Below are 11,281 nucleotides of genomic sequence, written 5' to 3'. Positions count from 1 at the left end.
CACCTTGTGACAGAAGCAGGGGAGAGGAAAGAGGTTTATTCGGAATGACAACTGTTTGGGAACGATGGGACAGGAAGGAGAGGAACCACTTTAGGACACTATTTGACAAGGAAAGGTTTTGAAGTTTACTAAGGAGGATCTTATGGCTAACTGTGTCAAAAGCCTTAGAAAAATCAAAAAGAACTAAAATTGTTATTTATATCTGCTATATATTTAGTTCCAAAATTGTCTGCCAGTAGGCAGCTCCTCCTCTTGACTTATTGACGCAAGAAGGATATAAATGCTTAAACAATGTACTCATTGTTTCAATATCAGTGACAAAAAGTAACCAAGAGTATTTTTGCTGGGTTTGGCTGTTTTATAAAGAATTTCACACATTTCATTTTTTCTTATTGCATGCAAATCTGGTTTCTATTCTAGAACAAAATTCCACTGATGTACACTGCTCTTTCACCCTCGAAAACAAAGATTTAATGACGCTTGTCGAAAAATGTTGGTGCAAGAAAGAAGGAGCTTGTTTCTCTTAAGATTCTTCCTTCACCGTACAAGAAAGAGAGCAGGTTACTTTTAATCTAGTGTGATTTCTTAATACTAAGATTTATGTGGTGTTAACAAATTACCATAAATTGATATGAGTAGAAGATGGTCGGGGGTGCGGTCAGCAAAGATACACAAATAAATCAAACTTTCATTTGTGCCGATGTTTCGACCTGAGTTTAAGGACTTCATCTGGTCTGAAAAAAGCAAAATGAGATAACAATCTTAATCCAGAGAAACATAAAAATAAAATAATAATAAACAAACTTGGAAATATAATTAACAATATATTAACAAAATAGTAGTTAATTGATAGTAAAAGATGAAAAAATACAATAAATGGAATTTTGTCCAGGTGCGGTAAAATAAAACTCCTTTAGTTAAACTTTTTTTTTTCATTTAGTTATTCATCAAATTATTTAATTTTTTGTATTTTTCAGTTTTTTATCATTTTTTATATGAGAACTGATTATTTCAAATAAACAAAATTAAAGGTAGCGTAGAGAATGATTTTTTCAAACTTTTTCCATTAAACCATTTCTGACTACCTCATATTAATTGATTTACCGAGTTTAATCAAAATCACTGCGCTTACACTTGCTTTAAATAAATAATTTCAGTTTTGTACGACTTTCCATTTTTCATTTAGGCTGTCCACTTACAGATCATTTTGCAAGACTTGATTATTTGGATTCGGGATGGACCTCAAAACGTGAATTTCCATCAAAAACTCGAATTCAAACTTTTGGATGATCGCAGTATTTCTCCTAACTATGTATACTATGAGGAGAAGATGGTTGGGGGTGCGGTCAATGAAACACAAATAAGTATGACTAACTTATTTTAATGTGCCGACGTTTCGGCTAGAGTTTCTAGCCTTCTTCAGGGCTGCTCGCTGAAAAGTTGAGCACTTAATGCTAGTAAGTAGTCATTAAGTGCTCAACTTTTCAGCGAGCAGCCCTGAAGAAGGCTAGAAACTCTAGCCGAAACGTCGGCACATTAAAATAAGTTAGTCATACTTATTTGTGTTTCATTGACCCCACCCCCAACCATCTTCTCCTCATTTATCATCCACGGTCAACTATCTCTCATAATTATGTATACTATGTTTAAGGAGTGAAGATGGTTGTTTATAACTGCCGATTTCTTAAATTTAAATTGATTATTCTTTCAGTTCAAAATCCTTAATGCTCCTTACTTTGTCACAAATCAAGTCATCCATTAGGATTTTAATGTTCTATATGTTGCCGATTTGGTCAGAACCAGATACCAATCCTTCCATGATGAACTTCCCAACCACCAACTTGTTTCTAACCTGGCTTCTCCTTCATTATCTGATAATCCCCCATGGCATCTGAAAAGAAGATGACCCCGAAATCTTCTTCTCTAGTAATGTTATTGGAGTTCTATCAATGGGTTGATTCTCTACATGTTTGTATTGTGTCATTTTATATCTAATAGAAAATTTACTAGTTGTATATGATTTTATACAGTTGTAAATAGATAATTTGTATTTTAATTTCAGAGAATCTAGCTAACGAAGAGACAACATGGGAAGAAATGATGCTGATAAAGACCATGCCCATTAATATGTCTCAAAAGAGAGAAATCAAAGCCAAACTCCTGGTAAGTTTACTTATTAATAAATTTAAGTTTACTTTAATAGCAATAGATTAATATTAGTATTTATTATAACATTGAATTATTATTAGAATATTGTTGTAAGATTTCAAAACGAAGCCTTGAGTTTCTGTTGTTGAACCTTGCTTTTCCGTAATAATCAAGATGAAGACATTGCTAGTCAATTTGGTGGGTTTAAAAGAGAAATAACAATTTTAATTTAACCCTTATAGTTGCTAAAAATTAAAATGATTATATAATATATAACTTAATATGTAGGTAATATTCATATATGATGAGAAGATGGTTAGGGGTGTGGTCAGGAAATAACGAAAAACGTTTTGGCCAGAATTTCTCGCCTTCATCAGGGCTTAAAACACAAAACAAGATAGCAACCAATAAATAAAACGGTACATAGACTCATTAAAGTAAACGATTGTACAGAATGAAAATATATAAAAATAAAGTAATGAAAGAAGTGAAAAATAAAACATATATACAGCTAATTAAATATATAAGTAAAATAACATACTTAAAGAAATAAAAATATAAAGTTATATAATGCAAAGAAACTCCGAAATATGAATATTTTAATTTAATAATAATAACTTAAAAATTAAAGTTATGGAAAAACAAAGAGAAAGAAGGTATATGTAACTAATGAAATATTTAAGTAAAATACTTCAATGAAATGACAAATAGTTTATTATTCTGGGATTAGGTCCCTTTAGAACAATTACCATTTTAATTTTATAATAATATTTATTGGCCATAAAACTGTGTGGCCACACTTAATTATAACCTATATACAGAGAGAATGAAAAAAATAGATTTATTAAAAAACTAACTTACTAAATAAAAACAAAACAAAAAGTTAATTACAAAATATCTGTATTATTATAATAATGGGTCAGATTGGTGAAACAAAAGGTAGTGAAATATAAGGGATTTAAACGAGAAAAGGGCTGGTACATGACGTGTTGGAGGGAATGGAGTTCCAGAGATATGCAGCTCAGGTAAAAAACGATTTATCAAACGCAGCAGTTTGGTGAGGTGAAGGGTAGATGTCAGATAAACGGAACCTGGTAGTACGGGATTGGACAGAGAATTTGAATTGGAGGTTTTCTAGGATATAGGAGGAATAAAAAGGAAACTAGGAAATACTGGCATCGGAAGGATGGATAGAACCACTTCAGTTCGGCGTAATACTGGTTATGTGCGTATCTCTGCTGATTCTCTAGGTTATGCGGGTATCTCTGGTGATACCGATAATAAATCGTACTGCGCAGTTCATAAGACGTTATAAGTTTAGATTCGAGATTACCTGAGAGTCCACCATATACCAGGCTGCCATAGTCAAAGTGAGAGAAAACAAGAGAAGAAACTAAGAGTTGACGGATTTTAAGTGGAAGGAGATAACGGATTCTATAGAATTGCCTTAAGGTAGCTATAGTTCAAAGGTAAATTTGGACAATTAATAGAAATAGAATATAAAGTTAAGTAAGACTAAGAAGTAATTAGAAAATTTAACAATAGTAATATGTTGAGAGCATAACTAATCACTTGGGTAAGGACAAATAAAAGAATAGAGAGTGTGAAGGGAATAAAAGAAAGATAAGAAAAAATCTGTTTTTGTTTTATTCTCATAAAACAAAAACAAACCTCCTTGGAAGAGGTCGGAAATCCAAGTAAGGTTCCAATTTGATAAGTATTGTTTTTCCATGATTGTTATGACATTTACCAGATTTTACGTATCTATAAAATACAGTGTAATCTTGGTAATCCAAACTAGTTGCTCCAAAGGGGGTTTTGAAATTACTGAAAAGTTCCCATTACAGAAAGTATTAGGAATAATAGTGTAAAAATATTCAGCAATATGAATGTACATAAATATTTTTATTTATTTAATTTTTTTGGAAATTCAACAGTTTTGAAGTTTTAAAAATAATTTTTTTTTAGATCCCCAGTAATGCTAAGTGATGATTCAATTTGATAAAACAATAAGACGGTTCTATTATAAGTAAAAAAATGTATAAATAAAAAAAAAATACTCTTTATGGATTTATTAAAAACATGATAAAAAAATGTGTTCACCAACAAAATTTGTATAATACATATTTCTGCTATTAATTAAAGTTTTGCGGAATCAAATGAAAAAATTTACTGCGTACACTTTCATATAAATTAGATTACATGATATCGAAACTGTAAAAATTTTCACGATGATGGGGAAGTTAAAAATGTTCTTTACATATGGCCGGCAATTTATTTTACAACATTTTAGCTGTAATATTTGTAATAAGTTATCCTTGAGAATGACTGAAGCGTAGAAGTAGAATAATTAGAAAAACAGGTTGAGACTTAATAGATATTTTTTATTATAATTGATTAATTTTAACATTTTGTATTATTTTTTCTAGAGCGCAGATACCTTCCGCTTGCAAGGAATGAAACAATTCAAGTTAAGGAAACGTAAACTGTGGGAGTATATGAAAGTGAGGAGGAAAGAATTGTACAAGATGGTCGAACTCTGGAGGCAGTGTTTTATTACTATAGAAGGGAACTTTGGCACAGGTGTTGTCGCCTTCTTTTTCTTTGTTAAGTGGCTTATGTTTCTTAATTTAACGATTACAGTTATTGTAGTTTGTTTTGTCGTTGTACCAACACTGCTAATGCAGGAAACAGAATCAGATCCTTGTGCTCAAATTAATGACACTTCTTATGAATGTTGTCCTAAAATATATTTTAATAGTTGGACGAATCTAACAATTACTCCGTACAATATTTTGCAGGGCAATGGGTGGCTTGAGTCTACAATTATGTTCTACGGCTATTACCCTAACTCTATCCTTGAAAATGTTATTCTGAATTATAATCTTCCTCTAGCTTACATCGCAACAGCGGCTGTATATTTACTGTTAAGTTTGTGCGCGATAATAAGAAAAGCAGCTAGCGGATTCAAAGACAGACTGATGGAATCTGAGGGGCAATATTACAAATACTGTAGTATGGTTTTCGGAGGTTGGGATTTTTGCATTTCGAATGAAACATCTGCAAAAATAAAACACAAGGCTATTTATAAGGAAATTAAAGAAAACTTAGACACAGAACGGAGGGAAGAGGAAAAGAAAAACAGAAACGAAGAAGAGGAATTGAGATTTTTCTTTATTCGAATATTTTTAAACGGAGTCAGTATTCTGATATGCGTCTTTGCCGGGCTATTTATATTCTATACTTTTCAATATTCTGTTCGCGAACTTCAGAAAGATGTTCACGATGACCTACACAGACTGTTATTAGAATTTGCCCCGTACCTCTGTATAGTTGGATTGAATCTAGTCATTCCTAATATATTAAATTATTTTGTAATTTTAGAAAATTATAGTCCCATATCTGCTTTGAGGGTAGCATTTTTTAGAACTGTTATCTTGCGTTTATCGTCACTTGGTGTTCTGCTGGCATCATTTTTTTCTTTGGTCCGATGCACCTCAGACTCAACAACGTGCAGTAGCCCTCACTGCCAAAAGCCGCTGTGTTGGGAAACCTATATCGGGCAGCAAATATACAAACTTCTAATATTAGATATAATATCTAATGCAGCCATTACATTTCTTGTAAATTTTCCGAGAATGTTGCTCGCAAAACATCTAAAATGCAAATTTACTCAGATTCTCGGAGCACAAGAATTCGAATTACCGAAACATGTATTAGATGTTGTTTACAGTCAAACATTAGTATGGTTCGGTAGCTTCTATGCCCCACTTCTTCCGGCATTAGCCACTGTGTTGTTTTTTTTGGTTTTCTATATAAAGAAATTCGCTTGTTTAGTAAATTCTTCTCCATCAACTACAGTCTATCGAGCTTCGAGAAGTGATTCTATGTTCATGTCTGTTCTTTTGGTATCATTTACCGTTGCTGTTATACCGTGGGCTTATACTATGACAGAGCTAGAACCGTCTAAATCTTGTGGCCCTTACATCGGCCGACCTTCAGTTTGGTCTCTGATACGAGAATTTTATAATAGTTTTCCCTCTTGGATTATTTACTGCTTTGAAGAAATCGCGTCTTCAACATTTGCAATTCCAACGTTCTTTATTCTTATATTATCTTTATATTATTATTATATTGTATCGAAGGCCAACAAACAGATGGTTACGGTTCTTAAAAAGCAACTTATTCTTGAAGGCCACGATAAACAATTTCTCTTGAACAGATTAAGCGATTTTATAAAACAGCATCAAGAAAGGCACAAGGCCATCAGATCGGTAGACCCTCCAAATAATAGTAATTAATTTTTTTATTTTACTAATTTAATTTTCTTTGTACAAGTTTTCCTAATAACATCTATCTGTCTTAAATTAAGTTATGTTTTATAAATTAAGTTTTGTATTAACTCTATTACAGTGTAATCTCAGTTATCCGAACTAATTGCTGCAGGAGGGTGTTCGGCTTATTGAAAAGTTTGGATTACAGAAGGTATTTGGAAAAATGGTGTAAAAAAAAATTAAACGAATGAATGTACATAACTATTTTTATTTTGTTGGAAATTTGACTGTTGGAAGTTTTTACAAAATTAAATTTTTTTAAAAATAATTGTTTTTTGACTGTGATAACTCATTATTGAAACAGGAAAAACTTCAACTTTCGATTTTTATGGTGATTACATTATAACATAACTTCCCTATGAATCGGAAGTTAAAAATGATCTTTACATATCGCACTAGTATTTCTAAAGTGACATAAGTCTAAAACTTACATTTCTGGAAATGCGACACTCTTGCCTATGGAGCGGGAATAGCATTAAGGCAGCAAGAGTGACACAAGTGCTCTCTGGCAGACAAGCTCTGAAGCTAGGTTGATACAGTTTTGATGATTCATAAAGATATATTTACCAATTTCTTTCATAGTCATAACTCAAAAACACCGATTTTTGAGTTGTGTCACTTTAGAAATACTGGTGCGATATGTGCACTTTAATTTGAAAACAAATATGTTATTAGCTGCTGAGTTTTCTAAAAAAAAGAAGAGTAACTTTTTTTTTTTTAATACCATTTTGGGTTGTTGGAGTGTTACCGAAGAATACCAAAGTTCGGATTACTGATATTACACTGTATATATTTTTCTTTTCAGCTGCACTTTTTTTTTTTAATTGAAACCATGAATTATGAACTAATGATAATGAATAGTTTTATATTCTATAACTATGCCTAAAATAAATAAGTCTCTTGCCTTCACCTATCAGAAACAGTCTAGTGGGCAAAAGCAGATTCTTAATTCTTGTAGAAAAAAAAAATATAAACTAATATATATATATGGTCTACCGTAAGTGAGTATGAAGGATACGATGAGGGCTGAGGTCAAAGAAAAAACTCAGTTAGTAATAAAACTATTTAATGTTAGCCAATGTTACGCCCTACGTTACAGGGCTTCATCAGAACTAAGAAAGATACTAACTCATAAAGGAGATAAAAGAGTAAGGAAATAGTTAACAAATATAAAATTTAACTATGGTGTGTTTAATTATGATTTAAAATATGTGAAAATACACACTAAAAGATGGAAAAAGAGAATAAGATTAAAAACAAGTACTTAGTATACTATATTTATATATTTCTTTTAATTATATTATTTCAAATTCTTGAGACAAGGTAATTATTTATTAAATAAATCATAAATTCGTATCCATTTCTGTATCAACACTTTATTTTTCACCAGTCCAACGTTTCGGCCATTCCAGCCATCTTCAATACAATTTCTTCCTCACATTAATTTAAAGTTTTTTTGCAGGCTATTCTGCCGAGGTCATTTTCTTTATTATAAGTTAAAAGCCTATTTATTTAAAATTTAAAATCATTAACATTTAATTTTCCTCTATAAGATTATCAACAATCAATACACCACCATATAACAAACCATTTATTTATAAAAAATTAAATGTTAATGATTTTAAATTTTAAATAAATAGGCTTTTAACTTAAAATAAATAAAATGACCTGGGCAGAATAGCCTGCAAAAAAACTTTAAATTAATGTGAGGAAGAAATTGTATTGAAGATGTCCTTGAAGATGGCTGGAATGGCCGAAACGTTGGACTGGTGAAAAATAAAGTGTTGAGACAGAAATGGATACGAATTTTTTATTTATTTAATTTATATTTCTTATTATTTCTGTTTTCATTAATTGTCTAAAAGTTATTCTTATTTAATTATGTTTCACTGTACACCTCTTTTTGTTTTGTTTAGATTGTTTATTTTCAATTTTCATTTATTTTCAATCATAATTAACCACGCCTTAGTTAAATTTTATTTTTGTTTTCTATTTTGTTATATTTTTTTGAAATATTTTGTTTGAAGCCCTGCAACGTTGGCTCACATTAAATAGTTTAATTACTATTTGAGTTTTTTCTTTGATAGGACCCACACCCATCTCCCTATCATTATTACACACACACAATCAACGATGTTCCTATGAATTATATTAAATTACTATTTATTCAATGGCAGTGAATAAATAGTTGAGAACTATTTTTACCAACTGATACATTTGAATCGTTATGTTTCTGATAATCTAAACCAGTAAAATCAACTAAATTACAAATTACTCATTAATTATGACAATCAAAATCTCACATTCAATTACGTTGACACGAGTAAACTTTTTACTTGAACAAAATTAGTTAGTTTGTGAATTAGTCCAACAAAATATTGATTGTTTTTATTATTGAATGTCTTAAATATTAGAAGTTCATTGGGAAAATAGGAATCGCTGATTTTTCTAATATATACCTCCTCTTATTTTGTTGTCGTTATCAATTCATTAATGAAATAAAGGGAAAATTTCAGTTTGAATTACCGTGGTATTAGTGAGCCATAACTACTATACATTTCAGTTATCGATGTAGGATTATTGAATATAGGAATTGTAGAGGCCTGTAAAATAATTCTGATTGACTATGAGAGTTAAAGACATGGAAACTTTTATTTCCTCATTTTGTTCCGCCCAGTTTTGTGATTATTCTCTTGATCCACAGGCTCTCTTTAAGATTTCTGTTGATGAGCAGGCCCTTGTATAGATAATCTGACTTAAATATAAACGATGACGATTTACCATCCCGGGATCTCGAACAAATGATTCCTGGCGCACCTTTCACATGTTCAATATGAATCATTCTCAATTTGGCTTGAAACTTGAGTGTAGAAATAGACTGACTGCATTATATCTATGATGCAGGGATTTATTTTGAAGAATCGCTCCAGTTGAATAAAACTTGATTATAAGAGCCATTTTCTTTCTTACCACTGATTAATTGCGGTTTTCTGGAGGTTCGTTTACTAGTTAAACGGATCCTTATTAGTATTACTTCTATTAAAGAAGTTCATCAGGATTATGATCTTATTTTGAAAAAAATTTTCATTATGCATTCTTGGTTTGTTGCCATCAAACCCAGCGTCTTTTCCATTTTAATAAATGGGGATCGTTTCATAGTTACTCGGTATATATTAATCTTGCTATTTTATTTGTTGTAACGTCAGCATATAATATATATAAGTGATTGTTATTGCAGATCTCACATCTCTGATGAGACAGTGTAAGATATTATTTCAGATTCAGTTGAATCCTCAATTAAAGAAGGATCAGACTAATAGTTACTTGTTTTTAAACTATTCAACAATCAATATTTCACTAATAATTAAATGCCATCCAACTTCATTCAAACAAAATTTTACTCACTTTTTTTTTAGTCAACTATATTGTCTGTGATATTTCACTAATAATAATTGTATTTGTTACTTGTATAGATAATGAGTGACTATGAGCGCTGTGAGTGGTGGCTATGAGAAATACTGCACTGCCACCTTTATCAGTTTTATGTTTATTTGATTGCTTAGTTAATTGTGTTTTTATTTTTATTTTTTGTCTCTGAAGTTGTTTTTATCTTTATTTATCATATTTCTCCTATGTTTTTGTAATAAAAACATAATACAAAAAAAAAATTTAAGAATTTGAATAAATTAGTAATAATACGAGTGTAGGTTATACACTCATAATTTAATGGTGAACTGATAAACATACACCCTAACCGGTCTTTTACAGTTAAAATCAGGATTGAAATTCGTATGAATACAAATTAGTTAACAGTGTATTTTTTTATCACTCCCATAAATGAGAACATCACATAAATACATATCAGTGTTGCTCATATTTACTGCCGACAGCACTCATGGTCTCCCATCATCTACACAACTACCTTATATTTTTATTGTTGTTATAATTAATGAGTTAATTTTTAATTTCGTCTCTTTCTGGATTACATTTTTGGAAATTTAACTAATCAATATTTTCAGGCAAATTGTCAAAATAATTCTGGCGTTTGGTTAGAAGAAGAAGAAGGTTTGGTGAAAATAGTGCAGACTTAACATCTGTTATCAGGATAGTGATTCATATTGTTTCCCTAAAGATCACACTGATCGAAGAGAAAAGATCCCATACTTTAATTTTAGCCACTAGGTGTACTATATTTATCACAAGATGCTATACGATTCCATCCCAGTAAAATTTTAAAGAAACATTTAAACCTTAACTTGTTTATATATAGTTGACCGTATAACTTAAAATATGAAGAAGATGGTCGATGGTCAGGGTTGCGGTCAAAAAAGAACAAATAGTTTTTAACTGTTTAATGTCTGACGTTTCGTCTGATAGATCTGACGGATCTATTTTAGCGCCATTATTATACACTTTGTATACCTCCGATTTACCCACAATGGAACACACTCTCACGGCCACTTATGCCGACGACACAGCCATTTTAGCCAAGCATAGCGACCCAGCACAAGCCTCAGAACGATTACAAATACATCTAGCTCACATCCATGAATGGTGTATCAAATGGAAATCAGAAATAAACATTGAGAAATCAGTTCAAATAACTTTTACGCTCCGTCGTGGTCTATGTCCTCCTGTTTTTCTAAATGAACAAAGTTTAACCCGGACAGACACAATAAAATACCTTGGATTGACATTAGACAAACGACTTACATGGACTCCCCACATAAAAATAACAAAACAAAAGCTAAATTTCCAACTTAAATTATTATTTCATCTTTTAAATAAACGATCAAAAT

At 31.0% G+C, this 11,281-nt stretch overlaps 1 protein-coding gene and 1 long non-coding RNA gene across 3 annotated transcripts in view; one reads left to right on the top strand and one right to left on the bottom strand.

Moving 5' to 3' along the window:
* The window catches only part of LOC106680065 (transmembrane channel-like protein 7), a 30,192-nt gene extending 18,959 nt beyond the window's left edge, over window positions 1-11,233 (top strand). For both annotated transcript variants that reach the window (XM_014419533.2, XM_014419532.2), the window contains 2 exons: window positions 2,063-2,163; window positions 4,578-11,233. In XM_014419533.2, the coding sequence (XP_014275019.1) occupies window positions 2,063-2,163; window positions 4,578-6,449 (1,973 nt within the window). In that variant the 3' untranslated portion in view covers window positions 6,450-11,233. The remainder of the gene's footprint in view (window positions 1-2,062; window positions 2,164-4,577) is intronic.
* LOC106680067 (uncharacterized) overlaps window positions 327-11,281 on the bottom strand; it is a 16,940-nt gene continuing 5,985 nt past the window's right edge. Inside the window, exon 3 of the long non-coding RNA XR_001343066.2 lies at window positions 327-734. This is a non-coding gene — a long non-coding RNA (uncharacterized lncRNA). The remainder of the gene's footprint in view (window positions 735-11,281) is intronic.

Source organism: Halyomorpha halys, unplaced genomic scaffold (assembly GCF_000696795.3).
Source record: "Halyomorpha halys isolate HHAL.00 unplaced genomic scaffold, Hhal_1.1 Scaffold240.1, whole genome shotgun sequence".
NCBI classification, from domain to species: domain Eukaryota; kingdom Metazoa; phylum Arthropoda; class Insecta; order Hemiptera; family Pentatomidae; genus Halyomorpha; species Halyomorpha halys.
The sequence above is the reverse complement of the archived record's forward strand: the minus strand, read 5'-3'. Positions and strand labels throughout refer to the sequence as shown.